This window comes from Leishmania infantum, chromosome 3, assembly GCF_000002875.2.
Source record: "Leishmania infantum JPCM5 genome chromosome 3".
NCBI lineage: Eukaryota > Euglenozoa > Kinetoplastea > Trypanosomatida > Trypanosomatidae > Leishmania > Leishmania infantum.
Window position 1 is genome coordinate 246,527 of NC_009388.2, and position 18,474 is coordinate 265,000.

The window sequence follows — 18,474 nt, forward strand, 5'->3', positions numbered from 1 at the left end:
AAACCCCCTGCTGGTGTTCGAGAGTGTGGGTGTCGTTATGTAAGAAGCATGTGTCCGGTGACTGTGTGTGTGTTTTTTTTTGGGGGGGGGGTGAGCGAGCGTAGGCGCGCATCGCCCCCTTCTCTTTTCGTTGCTTGTCCCATCCACCGGAGCGCTCTCCTCCTCCTCCCTCCCTCCCTCCCTCCCTCCCTCTCCCTCGCCCTTAAGGAGAGCGATGCCGTCCCCAGACACACGCACGCAACATGCCGCCATACCCATCCGACGAACAAACCTAATAAGAAGGTGTAGCAGGGGGAGGGGGGAGGGCTGAGCAGTAGCACCCGATGGAGCGTCTTCTGGCGACGGCGAGGCGAGCAAAACGTCGGAAGGTGGCCAGTGGGGGGTGGAGGTGGAGGGGTCACGGAGCACACCGCTCGCCACGTCGTGAAGGGTGCTTGCACGCTCGCCTCTGTGTGGCCTCTTACAGACGCGTCCTCTCCACCTCCTCTTATTCGTGTGCTTTAGTGTACGCGTGTGTATGTGTCTCGTGTGCACGGGCGCGGGCCATGTGGGCGCGCATCGGCAGACTGGGTCTCCCTCCTACAAGACCTGTTCGCTCTGTCCTAGAAGACGGCGAAAAACGGCGTGCGTGCGTGTTTCGTCGATGTCGCCATCAACTTCAGCGGCACACGCTGGCCGTGGTGCGTATGTCCACGCAAGCCTGCTCTTACCGCGGTGGTCACGCGCTGCTGCTACTCGCTCCTCTCTGTCTTCTCTCCTCACTGGCACATGTGCCTACACGCCGAGTGCGGCCAAGCCGATCCCCCCTCCCTCAGCTCCGATGCGCGGGAAGGGGCACAAGCGTCTCGCTGCACGGTCCTTCCAGCAGTGGCAGAAGCTCCACTACAATGCACTGTGCGACCGTCAGATGCCCACGCCGTTGCACGCGACGTTGCGACTCCCCGTACGTCGTGTGGCGCACCCGCCGTCGTCATGTCCGTCAGCGCCGGCGTCTGTGGATGTCCAGCTGGCGACGAACAGCAGCGCGGTGCTGCAGTGGTGGCAGCGCGAGTACGACCCTTTTCTTCTTGGGTGCGACGCTAGTGCACAAAGGACGGCCGGCCCAACGCCGCCAGCGACGACCGCGACGCATGTACTGGCCAGCACGCGCGTCAGTGCCCACGTTGGCCCGCCAGCACCGCCGCTGGGCTACCCCGATTACATCGCGATAGAGGCAAGGCAGCACACGGAAGGTGTCCTGCGGGGCGAGACGTACGCCTACCACCACGCAGCGGCGGTAGGGACTGTCCCGGCGCCGCCACCGGGTGCGGCGTACCCTTCACCAGTGAAGTGGATCCAGCAGCCATTGCTGGACGGCTTCGTCGCGCAGCGCCTCACTGCCCACACCGGTGTGACGACCGGTTCGCTTCTCGACACCCGGCGTACGGCGATGGCACTCGGTCGTCAGCTGCCGCCCGTTGAATTATCGCCGTTCTACGCGGCCAGTGCGTTGCTGGATCGGTGGTGCCTTTTCGGCGAGGCGGCAGCAGTCGTGCCGTCCATGCCGGCGTCATCAGGCGCCACCTTGGATGGGACACAGCAGCCGCACGATGCGGCCGCGCATCACCTCCGCATCGCAGAGCTGGCGCTCGGGGCGGGGCTTCTGTCAAACTACCGCGCCGTGTGGCTGAACGGCGCCGTGCTCTCGCACCCCGGCACAGGCCGCTCTGTCCTTGTTGTCGGTCCCCGACGCAGCGGGAAGACTACGCTGGCGTTGCACTGCCTTTCGGCGGCTGCGATCCAGGCGTCCAGCAGCGCGAGCGGCGACGGCGGTGTGCGGCTGACGGCGGTGGAACACTTCTTCCTCGCATCTGGCATGCCTGTTCGACGCATGCTAGACCCTGCCAGCGCGCGGCTCGCATCACCGATCATCTTCGCGTGCTCACTGCCGCACCACATCACCGTGGGCCTTGGCGCTGTGTTGGGCACCCTGCGGCCGAACCCTGGCTTGGCAGCCGCCGTGGAGCTCCCGCCCTTTCTCCAGTGCGAGGCCGGCCTACGCGCTTTCCTGCGCAACACCGACGGTGTGCTGTGGAACATGAGCAAGACGTACCGCGTGCGACTCGAAGACACCTACAGAGCATCCTCGCCTGACACCAGCACGCAGTGGGACCCCGTCGTCATAAACACCCTGGCAGGCGTAGTGCTGCTCGACTGGAACGTGGAGGAGCTCGCCAGCACGTCGCCGACGCCGGTGCGCAACGCGGTTCGCAAGATCCCACTGCACGACGGCGGCGTGGAAGAGCTCCTGAAGCGGGCACACGACTACATGTTTCACGGGCATCATCTCCTGCGCACGGTCTACGACGCACCGCAGGACGCACCCGCACGGCTCGCAGGCGCTCTTGCAGATGAGTGGGACACGGCGCAGCCCCAGTCCCTCGCTGACGGCACCGCGCCAGCCCTGCACTGCATCGAAGGTTCTGTTAACTTCGACCTCGCCACGCAACTTATCATGAGCCTCCTCAGCGAACGTGCGTGAAAGAGCCCCCACCCACTCCCTCTCCCCCAGCGGCCCGCGACAGGCACACACACACACACACACGCACGCGCACGTGACCTCCACTAATCACTGCAACGTTCAACACCAAAAACAACACAGCAGTGAAAAGCGCGCCCACCAGCCAGCCAAACAACGCCATCGACCCGGGCCGCTTTTGGGCCCGCCCGCCCACCGCACATGCCAAAGAGCCGGCGAAACACAGAACCCGGCACGCCCCGAGAGCCCCGCACAGGCGGCGCGCAGGAAAAGGGCAACGCTGGCAACTATTTCCCCCCAACGCGCCCACCCCCGCCCCTCCCCGAAACCCGCCGGCCACGCCCCCTCCCCCGGGCCGTGCCGGGGCCCCGCTCGCCAGGCTGGAGGCGGCAAGCGCCCGCCAGGGACCGGCCCCCCGGGCGCGGCCCGGCACCGCGGGGGCGGTGGGGGGGGGGGCCAGACCCCCCCCCGCGCGCAAACGCCCCGGAAAACAATAATTTTCACACCCACAACACCCGCCCTTCTCTGAAAGCATCTCTGCGAACACCGCCGCGAGCGCCAAAACCCATTTCCCTACAACTTCAACGAATTGGGGAAGCAAGGCGTCCGTCTTCCACGCGTCCGGCGCGAACGCCGCACGACGCCCAGACACCGCAGGGCGGCAAAACGGCCAACCCCCGTGGCGGCATGCCCGCCGCGTTTCCTCTGCGGGGGCGGAGGCTGGAGGCCGGCCACGGCAAAAGGCCCCACCGCCCAACAGCGCCAGGGCTGCGCAAGGCACCGCCAGAAACCGCGGCCGCCAAAGGCGTGATGAAGGCAACCTGGCCCGCTAGGGGGGGGGGGATGCTGGGCTGGAGCGACGGTGGGCGTTTTGCGTTTCAAAGACCGCCCTCGTCACAAGAGCCGCTTTTCCCCTCAGAGAAGCACGCGCCCACCGCGGTTCCGCAAAGCCGATGAAGAGACCAGCCCCCACCCGACCCAAGGCGCAGCTGGAAAAAGAATCGTGACAGCCCCCTTTCGGCGCACGCCGCCCCGCGCCGTGGAAACACGCCCGGAAAACCAAAAGCCACACAAAGGGCACGCCGGCACCGCCTGCCTTATTTTCCGAAAAGTTTAACGGTGCAAAAAAACAACCCGCCCAGCACACATGAGCGCCAATGAAAAAAAAACATCATCGAAAACCTCGCAAACACGCCCAGGTAGCGCCCCAGACCGAAACACACCCGTAAAAACGAAGGCGCCGCACACCCTCTAAAGTAGAAAAAAAACCTCGTGCTACAAGCCGATCCTCGTTGCTAAGCTGAGCGGGGTCTTTGGCGGCCGCCAGCCGCTAACCAGCTTTTCAACGCCCCGCCCATCCCGCCAATGAAAACAAACCGCCGGGCCCTCGACCAGGTGTGCGAAAAAAAAAACGCGCCCAACACCGCTGGCGAAAAGACGGGCGCGGCCAACAGAAAAGGCCCCCCCCCCGCAGCCGTAATGTGTGAAAAAAGGGTGGGCAGACACCCCCCCCCCGAAGAAAGGCCCAAAAGATGTTTTTTTTTTGGCGCCTTGCTTGATCGCGTCCCGCGTTGCAGCCGTTAAAAAAAAAGCGGCAGAGAGAAGACACCGGCAAGGCGTGAGTGCCGTATTTCTGCCACACGCCCCCTCCCTTAAAACACGCGAATAAGAAAACATTTGCGCAACAAGGCTTAGCAGCACCAGGAAACGTATAAAACGCGGCAAAAGAACCCCACGCGCCAAGAGGTTTTTTGACAGGCAAAGGCGCACACATGTATTTTCCGGGGGTGACCATCCCAACCGCCAAAACAAAAAGGTACCACACGTGACCTTTGGGCGCTTCATGCGCAAGTTGTTCTTCGCGCCCGTCCGCGCGGCAACCGAATCTGGGGGCCCTGTCTCGGTCGAATCGCGACCCCTTGGGCGCGCAAGCCCCCCCCCCCGGTGGCCCACACGCCCTTTCCACCGGCAACCCCCCCCCGGATCTTTCTATCCTGGGCGAACGGCCAAAGCCATCAACAAGCTAGGAACAATCGAAAGAGGGGTGTTGCGGGCAGTTCGCGGCGGCGGTGGGAGAGGGCTAGGCTTTTTCTCGAAAAGGAGGGTGGGTGGGTCTGGAAGGACAAATGGCCCACACAGAAACCGGGAGAGGGGGGCTATTAGGGCAACCTTTGCGGCACCGGCACCGGCGATCCCATAGCGACATTTTCCCCGCAGACCCTCACGGCACAGGTGCTCAGGAGACTCTTCGCAGGGGGGGGGTCGCACTCACAGTGCAACTTCTGAAAGGTTGCCGGCCCCGTTCGACCCGCGCAATGCAGCTCGCAAGGGGGGGGGTGAGGGCAGGAAAGGTTTGGGGTAAGCCAAGCAGACCGCGCGCCGCGTTTTCTGCGGCGAAGCCCGCGTCATGCCGTCATTGGTACCCTCACAACTGGTATTGCGGTTTGGGGAACGCGCGGAATGTGGCTGCGCATGGCTGGTGGTCGGAAAAACATGCCGGGCTCGTCGTGGCGCTTGGTGCGGGCTCGGGTGCGACCACGGCCGCTGGCGCAGTTGGGCTGTGGTTCGGGGGTGTGGGCGGGTTTTGCCCCCCGATGCGTTTTTAAAGCATCACCACTTTGGTGAAAATAGGGATATTTCGGGCATCTGTGGCGTCCGGCGTGGCCGCAAAAATGTGTAGTTTCAAAAGGGACGCCTCCGGGAATTTTGGTTGTGGGCTTCAGGGGCCGTCCTTGGGGTGTGGGTTGGCTGGGCCTCGGGGTGCGGTGGCGATGGGGAAGCGGTGCCGGATAACCCGCCCGCCTAAGACGCTCTTTTTTGCAAAAAGCGCCGAAGAGGGCGCAGCCGGGGGCGGTGGAGGGGGGAGGGAAACGGCGGGGGGGGGGGGGCATTTGTGGCGGCGGGTGGGCCGGGGCGGCCACAAACGGGGGCCGGGGCCTTTGGCGCCGGCGGGCGTGGACCCAGAAGAAAAAAGCATGCGCCCACCAAGGAAAGGAAAAACGGATCCCGTTTCAAAACAAGCGACCCATGAAGGGCGATACCTGCAGACACGCCCGGCCCCTATTGTCACGCCAAAAAGGCGGCATCGCGAACAATTTTTTTTTCCTGCACGAGGGGGCCTGTTCACCACGTGCGCCGCGCCATGCGGGGGGGGGGGGGGGGCGGGGCCCCCTGCGGTGCCTGCACCCCCCTTTGGGGGGTTAATTGAGGGCGGCGGAAAAACCCGCAGGCCAAAACCGCTCTCCACAGCCCATCCCCTTGGCTTTCTGTTTTCAGGAAAACGCCAGGCCCAGACACGGCATACCACTGGCGCAAACAAACCTTGTTTTGGCGGCCTCGCGGCGCATCCCACGGCAGTGGGGGTAACAGGGGGGCCTTCCTAAAGAGCGCATTTTTGCCGTCGGCCATCGGGGCGGCCTCCTAAACAGCAAGGGGCTGAGAGAGGCTTTGTCGCCTGCAAAACGCGGGTGGTTAGCGGGGCGGTGCCGGGCTGGCGATGGCGGGTTGTGGGGCGGCTTTTTTCAAAGCCGAAACGCGCAGCCTTTTGCTTTCAAAAAGGCTTCTGCGGCGCCACTCCTCCTTTTCAAGGCCCCATGGTTTGCTACTTGTTGGAAACGGCCGGGGGTCGAACGGCGAAAGGGGGTGCCGGCTGGCCCGACCAAAAACAAAAAAGAAAACGCCCGCCAAAAATGCGAGCCAACCCCCCCTCCCATTTATGAATGCAAGAAGTGATCTTGGGAACAAGCGCCGGGCTGCACAACCCAAGCGGTGACAAAAAGGGGTGGGCGAAGAGAGAAATGGTGGGATGAGGGGGCTTCTCGCAACCCTTTTGGTTGGGGGAGAAGGGCTTGCCTTTTTGGCCTTGCGCGAAGGTTTCTCTAATAACCACCTGCGGGGCATTGCCTTTTGGGCCTGGCATAAATAGCGGGGTGCAAACTGAGGGGTTTGAAATCTCTGTTGGCAGACTTTTTTTATTGCGAAGCAGATATCGAACGCCGGCCGCCACCCTCTCATCTTTTCTGGCTTCTAGTAGGCTCTTTGCCCCTTTGGCGGAACAATGCGCCTACGGGCTTTGGGGCGGGCCAGGGGTTCGGGGCTCTGTTGGCCAGAATTCGCTTAACGGTGTCTGTGGTGCAAAAACTTGACTTTCAAAATATTAGCGTCAGATAAAAGCATCCGTGATCATGAAGTCGTCATTGCAACGGCGGGTTTCTTTTTTGGTGGTGATACGGTGCTGGGGTGGGAGCTGCTTTTTTTTTTTTGAAGGGCCGTGTCCCCGGCCAGGCCCCAGGCGGGATGGAAAAGGGCGCCCTGGCACAACACCGCGGGCGGCATTCTTTTGAGCACCAGAACGCATTTAAAAAACAACTGACTTCTTAGTGACATTTTCATCCATGGGGTGCAGAAACCGCTCTTTTACACCATTTTGCTCCTATCAGGGCCGCTTTCCCGCTTGAAAGTTTTATTCTGGCGGTCTTGCGGCCTTGTTGCCGGCGTCGGGTTGAAACGCTTGGGGGCGCCTTGTGTGGGCTGCTGCTGGGCCTTTCGCTTTCCCGCGGGTGTTTTAACAGCATCACCGCTGCAACAGCCAGACGCGAAACAGTGCGCAGATTTCCGAAATTGGTATAAACAGGGCGTCGTGACGAGCCGCCCCGGGAAAAGGCGGGGGGGGGCGCTGTTTGCGGTTGCGTGGGCTGCTGAAAACCCTTTAATTTCTTTACCCCAAGATGGGCGTCGTTAATTTTTTTGGGGCCATTTCTGTTTTGGGCGCCCCTGTGGCATTACAAAGACCCGTGTGGGGATCGGGAAACGCTTTGCGGCCGCGCCGGCTTTGGGGGTCGCGGCGCGGGCGGTGGGCGCTGGTGGGCTTGGGCTGGTCTTTTTCGGGGGGTCCGGTGCGCTGCGGTGCCTTTTTGGTGGCGCGGGTTTTCGGGCCCCGGGGCCGCGCGCCGAGGGCCGGACCGCGCCCCTGGGCCCACCCCGCCCCGCGCCGCCGCGCCCCGCCCCTTTCCCCGCTTTTGGGCGGGGCTGGGGTTCGCCGCTGGGGCCGCCCCAGGGCACCGGCGGGGCCGCTAAAAGCGGCGCCAGGCCAGAGCCTACCCTCCGCCGGAAACACCGTGCTCGCAGGCAAAACAAAGGCGGCCATTCCGCCCCGTGGCGTTTTTTTGGCGGATGCTGTGTAGGGTTATGCTTGTGTGGAAAGTGGGCGCTTCGTGCCGTAAAGGGGGGCCTTTCAGGCCCGGGCTGTTCTGTTTTCTGGTGGCCCAAACCCCAAGGCGCCGTATGTTGTTCATTTTGCTTTGCTCGGTGCTGCGTCGCGGGCGGGTTTTTGTATCCCGTCCGGGGGTTCGGTCTCCGGCTTTTGCGCGGCTTGGGCGGCCTTGGTGGGTGTTGTGGGTTCCTGGGCTCTCCTTTGGGCGCTGGCGGCGCTTGGGGCCACGCGCGCCAACCTGTTCGCCCAACCCTTTGCCCGTGCCGGTTGGGCGGGTCATGTCGCCGGGGTCTTTTTGCATGACGTGCATGTTTGATTGCCTTGGTGGCTCTGTCGTGGGGTTCTGCGTGTGTGGGGGGCGGGGGGGGGCATTTGCGTGCCTTTTAGGGGTGGGTTTTTTTGGGTTTCGTGAAAGGAGGTCGCCGTTTCTTTCGAAGTGGGTTTGATGGGGTCTTGCGGGGTTGTTCCGTGTTTTTCTGTGCCCCGATTGTGTTGGGGCGCGCGGTGGTGGGCTTTGTGGCGGGGGCAAGGCGTGGCTTGCTCGGATGCGCTGGGGGCTTCGATCCCCCAACGACGTGGAGCGCCTCGGTTTGTGGTTTCCAAGGGCCCGGTGCACCGGTTCGCTTTTGGGAAGCAAAGCAGCCCCTACCCCCACGAATCCCGAATCACTTCTGTGCCGGTGGCTGGGGGGAGGTGCCTGCAACATCGGAAAGCCAGAGTGATTCATCGCTACTCATGTCTGCGGTCGGGTCCTGGATGGCTTTGCGTCGGGGTGGCGTGCGACAGTGGGGGCGGTTTCGTCATTTATGTGATGGGCAGCGTGCAAGCGAGACTCGAACGTACCCAACCCAGCCCGTACACTTCCCGCTACTGTGAGGAGCCTGCGCCACCCCGAGGGGGATACCCTGGGACTGGCGACAAACATGGTGGGGGAGCAGTTAAAAGGTGACCCGCGGGGCGGTGTTTTGAGTGTGCGGCGGGGGTCGTGCCCAGATGATTGGGGGGGGGGAGCTCTTTTACTCTAATGCGCGTGTCCACGGCTACGTCGCACCACGCGGTGGGGCGTGCGGCGGGACGGGGGCAGGCTCGTGCCCTATGGCGGTGGGTGGGCGCGATGAAAGGGTAGCTTGGACGATGTTGTGCGTGCCGCGGCCTCGGGCAGCAAGACGCCTTCCGTCGGGTGTTGAATCTTAGTGTGTGGCGCGGTGTGCTTTGGCATGCTTCCGAGTGAGACGATGCTCGACAGCAGTAGGCTTTGCACAGGAGTTTGATAGGACAGCGCGTTTGAAGGGAACCTCCGTTCCACTTTTCGATGTTAGCGTCGAAGTAGCAAATGGTGGTGGTTACTGTCTTCGGCGGTTTCGTCTGCAGGCTAAAAGGCATGTGGGGGGGGGGACTGGCAGCCAAGTGGGGAAGATGGAATGCTTCGAAAGGTCACGACGAAGTAGCACGGTGCTGTGGAAACAAAGCAGTTGGCCCAGAACGCCGCGAGTAGGCGCTTCGGGTCAGAAGCACTCGTGAGCAAGAGACGGATGCAGGTTATCTCCCGTGAGACTTCGAAGGAGCTACTGCGGACACAAAGGATGTCGAAGCTGAAATCCTCACACAACTCTCCCTCGTGTTTACAATGGCTGCATGCATTGATCGGTAAGGGCGGGCAATTCTTAAGATTATTCGTGCGTCTTGAAGCGCTTGGTGTGTTGAGTGATTATCAGAGAAAAAGGTGGTAGGGAGGGCGTTTTGTTGCTAAAGTGTATCTCTGTGAAGGGGATTACATCTAATCACGAGATTTTAATCGCATCCATGCCGTGCTGCTCAACTCGAATTCTTGCACGCTTTTGCTTTTCCCGGCTTTCACTTTCGCATTCTCACGCGCTGCGAGATGGTCTGTGAAGGGTGGTAAACGCGCCTGCGGTCGTTTATGTGCCGTCTTCGGTCGCTTTCCCTCCGATTGTTATCATCCTTGTACTCGCAGTCACCGATACGATTACTTATGCTTGGAATCTCTTGTATTTCTGGTTGTCAATTAGGTCCTGTCTCTATCACTGAGACTGCGAAGTCGAGTTAACGGGAACTTTCAAGCTTTTTTTCTCGAGTCGGTCTATCCTAGGAGGCCACTCTTTGGGATGCATGAGTAGATTGCTCGGGAGAGTCTAGCCTTGTGGGAGGTTTCTCCACGAAGCTCTTCTTTTGGAGGTGATGTAACTGAGCTTTCCTGATTCACGACGGTCGCAACGCGCTGTTTCAGAGCACCACGTCACTGTATCCACCACTTGCGTTGTTTAGTGGTACTTGGCGGTGCTCGCTTTGCCCAGGGTTTCTAACACAGCCAAGTGCATTCTCTTTTCAGATCTCGAGCTAATTACTTGCAAAAACCTCACTATTCTACTTTATCTTGAATAAGTGTTCTTGTGCCAAAAGTATCGTAGGACCCCCACAACGATAGACTCTTCGCGGAAGTATGCGAAAGGCATACACGACCCATGCCACAACGGCCCTCTTTTTTCGAGTGGGCCAGGCGATGGTGCTTCGCTTCTTGTCACGGCATCCACATCGAGCCTTTTGAGCTCGTGCAAGAGTCTTGATGGAAAAGGGGCATGCTGAAGAAGAGGGGAAGGGTTGAAAGTGTCGAGTCAGAACGAAACGCCCTCAGGACTTACTGAGCCGAGGTCGGTGTTTGTATGAAGGGTTGCTCGGGGAGTGGTTTCCAGGTTGTACTCAAAGCTTTGTGACAGAAGCTCGAAGTGTGTGGGAGCACGCACTGCCTGCTTTTATGTGCCGGTCGCTGCTTACTGATGTCGCTTGTCTCTTCGAGATGTCTCGTCTGCCCACAGTGTTTTTTTTTTCTCTATGGGAGCGTTATACTTTTTGAGCTCAACGGCTTGATCTGGAGGACCTTGCGCTGACAACAACGTGCGCCGTTTGCATCCTTACAGTTAAGTGCGTCACACGCTGTATCGGCGTGCTGAGTGGCTGCCGAATAACCGGCTTTTCATTACGCACTGTGCTGGATCGGGAGATGAAGTTGTCATCACGCAAACCGTGTCTTTGGCGTGGCTTTCTGTTCGTATACGCTAGTGTACGTCTCTTCATGTGACTAGCACTCTGCACCCACAATGTGCCTCGTTGTTTTGCGTACGGTTGTGCGAGTGACGTGTTCCGTGACCCGCTTCAACGTCCTTTGATTCTGCAGCGACGGCTTCTCTGGTTCTCCTAAGCGAGGTACTGGTGCCGTTCCACCTCCGCATCACCGCCAGTGGCTAAGAGCGTGTGCTCGTGTCTAGGATGTTTTGCGCCGCTTTTGCGGAGGGGCTTGATCATGGCGCTGCTGCTTTTGCCTGCGAGATGATTACCCCTTACAAAATGGCTAACATATTGTTGCCACCTACAGCTAGACACACCAGGTGCAGTGTCATTTCATCCGGTCACTCGTCTTGCTTTCTCCATTGCTTCAGCCCAGCTGCTACTGAATCATTTGGCACACTGTCAGTGCCATCGCCACCCGTGCGTCCGACACGAACTTTCAGGCTGCCAGTCGCCACAATGACTTTCACCTGAAAGCGCCTTGGAGCGAGGCAATGACGATGCGCGGCTTGTGTTTCGGCGCAATCGATGTCCCAGAAAGGATACAAAGATCAGCTTCAGAAAGGAGGTGGGGCATGCTGGTCTCAGAGGCTCGCTCTCTCCGGGGCTTTTGTATACCTCCCTGCCCCATCATGGGGCGTCGGGCACTTGTGAAGCACAACAGTGTGCTATGGTAAAAGTTCAGACGTGTGCAAGTCTCTCTCGCTACCAGTGTAGTCTTTTTTTTTCTATGAAAGATTGCAGTCGGCTGTGCATATGCGCATGTGTGCTCGCAGTTTCGGAGCTGCAAGTTTTAGCAGGGGTCAAGATCTTGAGGGGTGATCTTGCCTGCACTCGGTTCTGGCCTTTAGAGGCTTCTGGGTCTTTGGTACTCAGCGCTGGTCTTGTCTTCCTTGGTGCCAGATACTTGCAAGGCAGCCTTGTTTCTTCCACTGAGTACGAGGCCAGTGCGTGCGCGTATGTATATGTATATATTGTGTGTGTGCATGTGTGCAGGATGCGGTGATGAATTTCAGTGAGCGACGACTGTGCGCTTTTCATGTGCTCTATCTTGCTTTGTTGCAGCGCTCCAACAGCTGAAGCGGAGCGCGATAGGAAGCAGCTTCCTTGTACACCCAGCGACTCATTTCGCTGGTTGTGAGCGCGATATGACGGTGACTACGGCTGGTTCTAGTCAGGGTAGTGGGGCTGTGGGACGCACCTCTCAGTCACATTGCTGCCGAACAGCGTAAGTCAAGGCACTGCTGTAGACAGCACAGGAGTTCCGCAGAATCGCATGACACTCAAGTCTCACCTACGCTTAACGCCGCTGGAAAAGGAGGCTGCGAAGCATAGGAGGGACGAGCGTTTGGTGCGAGCAAACCACAACGAACAGTGTTGACGCGGTAATGTGCAGCAGGCCTAGCGCACAATCCCCATAACACGCACGGTAGCTTAGACACACAGGAGCGGGTACTCAGCTATTGCCTCTGATCGATGCTTTTCACTAGAGAGCATGAGGATAACTGTGCTGACGTGTGCTCCGTTGCCGCCGACTCTCAGACGAGAAGCTATCTTCAACAGACGCACAATAAAAGAGAAAAAAGGGCTGCGCTCTATATCACGCAGCATCTGGGCAGTAGCGGCAGTGGTGCGTGCTCGCGGAGCGGCGTGTGAAGCGTACCGTGGATTCCTTGCTCGAAGTGACGCGAGCATAGGCGTCAACGCGGCACGCACACCATACGTAGCGCCCATCGCGTGCCGCTTTACTCCGATCACTGTTACCGTTTCGAGAAACAGTTAGCTTGCACTTCACACGAATAGGTGACCCTCCATACACGTGTCTCTTTCTCCTACCTTCTCTCCTTCACCTTCTCTTTTTGTTATTACACTTGGTACGTTATCTAGCGGGCGCCTGCTCACTTGGCATCGCGCAGGTGCTGCATCAACGGCAGGTGAGCGAGACCTCCTGTTGCACATGAGCTGGATAGGGGAGGCGCACTCACGGCCTCTTCGTACCTATTCGCGCGGCCTCGTTTTTACTCTTCCATGCCGTCACACCAAATTTTGATCACCGCGCCTGAGGTGTACTCGAAGCGCTTCGCGCAGGCGTTGGAGGCACGCTCCCTAATCCCTATGGCGGTTCCGGTGATCGAGACCGTCGCGACACCGGACACGGCAGACATGCGGGCACTGCTGGAGCAGGACCTCAACGGCATCGACTACATCGCTTTTTGCAGCCGGTGCGCCGTTGATTCGTTGAGCGCTGCCTTGGACCACCGATACGGCGGCGGCGGTGAGTCAGTGTCGGAGCGCGCCGGCAGCGCACCCGCGGTGAACGAGGACAGGCGGGCAACGACCGTAGTGAAGGTTCTCGCCAAGTGCGCTCTGGCTGCGATCGGCAAGGACGCTGATTACGTTCTCGAGCGGCTGCGCATTCGCCCGGCGATATGCCCAGATGAACCGAGCCCTGCTGGCATCGCCGCAAAGCTGGCGGAGAGTGGCCGCGCGGAGGGTCGCACGATCGCCGTGCTGGCGCCGTGTGTGGAGGGCTTCGCGGAACCGGATGTGGTGCCGCGGTTTGTCGACCAGCTCAAGGGAATGGGGATGAAGGTGGTGCGAGTCGACGCGTACGTGACGCGTCCCGTGAGCGAAGAGGCCGTCTCTACCGCCGTTACAGCGCTGAAGAATGGGAGTGTTCGCGGCGTCGCCTTCGCCAGTGCTGGCGAGATCGCTGTATTGCTGCGCCGCTCGCCCCGGTGCCTGATGAACATCGATGTGGCTTGCTTTGGCCCATACACTGCCGGGTTTGCAGCGAAGCATGGCGTCAAAGTCTCATGTGTGGCGAAGGATTTCAGGTCGTTTGACGGGTTCGCCGCCACCATCGAGCAGCATTACGCGAGTAGATGAGCCGCAGGCGCCTTGTACTGCGTGTGCGCTCTTCCGCTGTCTCCAGCGTCTCGGCCTGTCGATCTCGGTTGTCGGCGTTCCTTAGCGTCGCCGCGACGTAGATGATGCCTCTGCTCTTGGCACCTCCTTGCTCTCTTTTAGTGCATCCGTTCCGCGTTCCCTCACGACGGCGGGGCACACCTCTCAGTGCGTGGCATCTCAGAGCCCAGTGCCCCCACTCTCTGTGAATAGGGAGGCCAGGCAGCCCCGCCCTCCTATCCCCTTGCCAAATGCCGAATCACTTCCTGCTGGTGGCCAAGGTGGAGTGTCTACGGCACAGAGGGATCAGAGCGCCTCATCTCTACGGATGTCGGCGGTGGGGTCTTGGACGGCGTGGTGTCGGAGTGGTCTGCGACAGTGAGCACGTCTGTGCCATCCACATGATGGGGGAGCGGCTATGAGCTGGGTGGGTGGAGTTCGAGGCAGAGGCGGTGCCGAGAGGACTCTGGGGCGGTCGACGAGCGGTAACGCGCGCGTCTACGGCTGCTTGGCACCACGCGATGGGGTGCTGTGGGGCAGGGCCGGGTGGCTCGCGCGGCGTTTGAGCTCCTGGTGGGATGTATGGCAGCGAGACGGTGTGGACGCGCTGGAGAAAGAATTTGTTCTGCGCTTCAGGTGGCGTGTCGCATCGACGACTCGCCATCGCTGGGGGGTGCTGCATGGGGGTGGGGGGTGCGTATACGTGTCTGTGTGCATGCCGCGCGTCCAAATGAGCGCTTGACAGGTACGCATGAATACGCCCATGGCACGGGCAGGAGTGTCTCGAGAAAAGAGAAGTCGAGCAACCTCTCTCCTTTCGTGCGTTTTCCCATTGCCCCAACGGCGTGTCGTGTGTGCGGCGGTTATGCCGCTTTCCGTCGTATGTGTTGTCTCTCTCCGCGAAAGGATCAAAGATGATGCCCAAACGGTTGCCCTCCGGATGCGCTCCGTCTCCGCGTGGGTGTCGCGGGGGTTCCCCGAGGCCCGCGGCGGCCAGCGATTGAGGTGTGCGTTTCCTTTTTCGCTTCGGTGTGACGCATGCAAGATCGCGACACTACGGGAGGGGGAGGGACCACCACCCACGCACAGTCGACTGTGGGGTGTCCGCGCGTCGAGGCGGCCAGGGACGCCGGGAGCGCCGCACAGGCAATCAGGTGAAGGTCTTTGTTGACATTACGCCGCCGCGAGTTCGGATTCTGAAGCGTTACCCTCGCTCTTCTTAACGTCTCTTCTGCCCACGGCCGCGCCCACGAAGCGAGAGGCCATGCGGTGCCGAGCGGCGCTGGGCGATGGCGAGCGGGGGTGGGGGTCCCCGGCCCCGTTCAGAGAAGTGGCGGTGTTTGTCGAGACGAACCACAGCACCACTTCGCTGCTTTCCTCTCTGCGAAGCATTCCTAGCTCAGTCGGTAGAGCGCACGGCTCTTAACCGTGTGGTCGTGGGTTCGATCCCCACGGAGTGCGTTTTTTCCCCGGCCGGACCCCCTTTAGTAGAGAAGAAGGGGGGGGGCTTCGGCGGGGCCGCACGCCGCCGTTTTTGTGGGGCCACGCGTCGGTGGCGGCGGCGGTCCTGTGGGCGGTGGGCGGTGGGGGAGGTGGGGGGGTTGGGGGAAGGCAGGGAAGTGGTGGGGGGTCGGCGGCGGCGCGCGGCATTTTGGGCCGGGGTGGGGGTGCGGGTGGGGGGCTTGGAATGCGGGGCGTGCGTCGCCGCCGTGCCGCTCTCGCCCTCTCCCTTCCTCCCTGCGCGCGGGGTCGCTGCGCCGGCGGCGCGCGCGGCCCGCACGATTCCGGGGGTTGCAGGTGACCGGCGGCGGTGGGGACGAGTGTGCTGCCGATGGACGCGCGTGTGTCTCTGTGCGCGTCCATCGGCTGCCTGGCTCGAGGGCTTGGGTGATTAGTAGCGCGACTCAGGGCGGGATCACTCGTGCGTCACACACGCACCGACATATCGTTAGAAAGCATGTTTTACTAATAAGGAGCTGGCCAAGTCGCGACCAGGACCGGGGCCCTGCGCCGCCCCATCCACAACGGCGTTAGAAACACCCAAGATAAGACTTCACCGACGACGACGCATAACAACGGTGGAGGAGGAGCGCGGCAGACAGGGAGCATTCACATCGGCAGGCGAATGAGCATAGGCGGAGTTCGGTCGAACCGACGAGCAAGCAGCTGACGTGTTGGCCCATCAGCCTCACAGCACCATCGCCTTCCACCACACACACCAAAAGACGCCGTACTACTACTACTACTTCTTTGCGCGTCGCATCTCGGCGATGCGGGCCATCCACTGCACCATCGCCAGCTCCTTGTCAATGTGCGGCCGCAGCTCGTGCAGCTGGCTGGCAAAGTCCATCACGCCTAGCGTGCCCGCGTAGAATTTGAGGTCCTCCTCGGCGACGTTCTCGCCACGCTCGCGCTCGGGGTAGAGGGCGCTCAGCACCTGCAGCGGCGTGTACTTGTCGTCTCGCGTCAGCCCCGATATGTTCGACAGCAGCCGCTCCGTCTGGTTCAGCACGGCGTAGCTCTCGGACTGGCTCAGGCCGTTCAGTTCCTCGAGCAGGGTGAAGCGGAAGTTCGAGCGGACCGAGTCGATCTGCGCCTTGCAGCGCACAAAGTCGGTGATGCAGGCGTTGATCAGCACCTGCGCCCCATCGTGGCGGCAGCCGTCCGTCAGGTCCAGCACTGGCAGCATGCGGCGGTCGCAGAAGAGGCCGCGGCGCAGCGTCGTGACGAGGTCCTCGCTGTGCACGAAGTGGTCGCCGCAGCCGCTGATGGCCACAAAGGGGTCACGGGCGGCGTACGGCTCGGCCGTCTCCTTCAACTTCGCCATCAGCGGCATGTCCGACGTGCCGCCGAAGATGCAGTGTTTCTTCTTCGTCTTGGCGCACATGTACGGCAGCCGCGTGTCCGCCGGCTCCTTTAGCGTGCTGGCGAGGTACGTATAGAAGGCGGAGATCATGCGGAACACGGACACGTAGCTGAACGGCTTCGTCGCCGGCGAGCAGACGTCCAGCGGCGCCAGCACGACGCGGTGCTGCTTCGCCACGCGGCGGCCGGACCACAGCTCGATCACGGCTGGGTCGCTCAGCGCAGAGCGGTGGAGCTCCAGCGGCACCCCGCACACCTTGTTTACGGAAAAGAGGTACGCGAGGAGCTCCGCCTTGGCCTCTTGCACGACCGCGTCGTCGGACGGCGCCAGATAGCGGAAGCGGCGCGCCAGGCGTGCCTTGGCGAACACCTTGCGCGTGATCATGGAGATGAACGCGAAGCCCTCGGCGCCGACCTGCGCGTTGCGGAACACGTACATGGCGTCCACGAGCAGGGAACCGAGCGAGGAGGGCCGGTCCTTGAAGTGCAACCCCTCGCGGTGCAGGAAGCCGAGCAGCATCTGCGCGAACTCGACCGTGAAGGGCTCCATGTTGCCATCCTCCATCGCCGCCCGCCCGGCGAAGAAGAGGGGGTTGACATATAGGCGCTCCGCCATACCCAGCGCGCGCCGGCTCCACTCCTCCGCCCATTTGAGATCGCGGTGGCGGGCGTAGTCGTAGAGCTGCATCAGGCGCAGCTGCGTTATCGGGTCCACCTGCACGTTGCCCTTGATCACAGTCATGCTGCTCGTCATGAGGCGCGTAATCTTCTTCATGCTGACGCTGAGGAAGATGAGGTGGCCAAGGTAGTCGAGCCCACGGCGACCGGCGCGGCCCATCATCTGGCGGAACTGCGTCGTGTTGAGCAGCACGTGGTCGCCGGCGAGAACGACGGAGCGGCACGGGCTGTGCACACCCAGGGCGAGCGTCTCTGTGGCGCAGATGACGCCGCAGTGACGACCGCGGAAGAGGATCTCCATCATGCGACGCAGCTTACCCTTCACACCGGCGTGGTGGATGCCAACGCCGCGCTGGATGGCGCGGGCGCAGAGCGTGTCACCGCGCTTGATGCACTCCTCCACCGCTTCCTTCACCACAATCGGGTCGACCGTGCAGTACTGCCCAATGAACGTGAACTCCGGCAGCACATCCGGCACCACGTAGTCCTCGTCGTCGTTCATGTTGTTGTCCACGTCGCGGTCCGCCCGGTCCACCTCACCGCCGTCGTCCGTCGTCAGCTTCTTTTGCTTCAGCGTCGACTCGCGCTGCCTGCGCGCCGCCTCGGCCGCGGCAGCCTTGCGCTCCATGGTCGCCTTGTACTGCGCGAACTCCTCCGTCTGCCGGTACGCCGCCTCCGCATCCTCGAGGCGGGCGATGATGGCCTTCGTGAGGTCGTCGCAGTCCTCGCCTTCGAAGGTGAAGACGATCGTGGGCCCCATGTCACGACTGTTCAGCTCCCGCAGTACGCTGATGATGTTGTCAGCAATGAACTCCTTCGACTCAGGGAAGAAGGCCGTGCGGGGCTGCGCGATCGCCGTCGTCGCTGCCATGGCAGTGTCGCTCGCGGTGGCCTCAGCCTCGACTGCCGAGGTGTCCACTGGCCGCCCCTCCGGCTTCAGCGCCGCATCCGTCGCGTACTTGTCCAGCTGCGCCTCGTCCTCGCGCAGGCGCTGCGAGAAGGTCTGCAGGATCGTTTCGCACAGCTCGCGCATGTCGGTGTTGAAGGCGACCGCCTCCCCTTCCGACAGCGTCTCGAGTCCATCGGCGTCGCGGCCCTTGTTGAGGTACACCCAGTACGCGAAGGCGTTCTTGACGTCCGCCTCGTACTGCCGCGCGCGCTGCTGTGTAATGTAGATCTCCTGCTGGAAGTACGTCTCTGGTAGGAGCAT

General features: G+C 61.3%; 3 protein-coding genes and 1 non-coding gene across 4 annotated transcripts in view; 3 read left to right on the forward strand and 1 right to left on the reverse strand.

The window, feature by feature from the left end:
- Window positions 1–820: 820 nt before the first annotated feature.
- Window positions 821–2,521, forward strand: LINJ_03_0650 (conserved hypothetical protein; the record flags this gene model as incomplete). The annotated part of the gene is made up of 1 exon (XM_003392160.1): window positions 821–2,521. One exon carries the CDS (start codon window positions 821–823, stop codon window positions 2,519–2,521), a length of 1,701 nt encoding a protein of 566 aa, XP_003392208.1.
- Window positions 2,522–12,842: 10,321 nt separating this feature from the next.
- LINJ_03_0660 (hypothetical protein) lies at window positions 12,843–13,703 on the forward strand (the record flags this gene model as incomplete). Its single annotated transcript, XM_001462761.1, has 1 exon — window positions 12,843–13,703. One exon carries the CDS (start codon window positions 12,843–12,845, stop codon window positions 13,701–13,703), a length of 861 nt encoding a protein of 286 aa, XP_001462798.1.
- Window positions 13,704–15,109: 1,406 nt separating this feature from the next.
- On the forward strand, window positions 15,110–15,182 carry LINJ_03_tRNA1. Its single transcript has one exon. It is a non-coding gene; the product is annotated as a tRNA-Lys (tRNA).
- Window positions 15,183–15,963: 781 nt separating this feature from the next.
- The window catches only part of LINJ_03_0670 (conserved hypothetical protein), a gene marked incomplete at both ends in the record, with an annotated part of 6,633 nt that continues 4,122 nt past the window's right edge, over window positions 15,964–18,474 (reverse strand). The window contains one exon of the mRNA XM_001462762.2: window positions 15,964–18,474. This exon is cut by the window's right edge and continues 4,122 nt beyond it. Coding sequence (XP_001462799.1) covers window positions 15,964–18,474 — 2,511 coding nt within the window.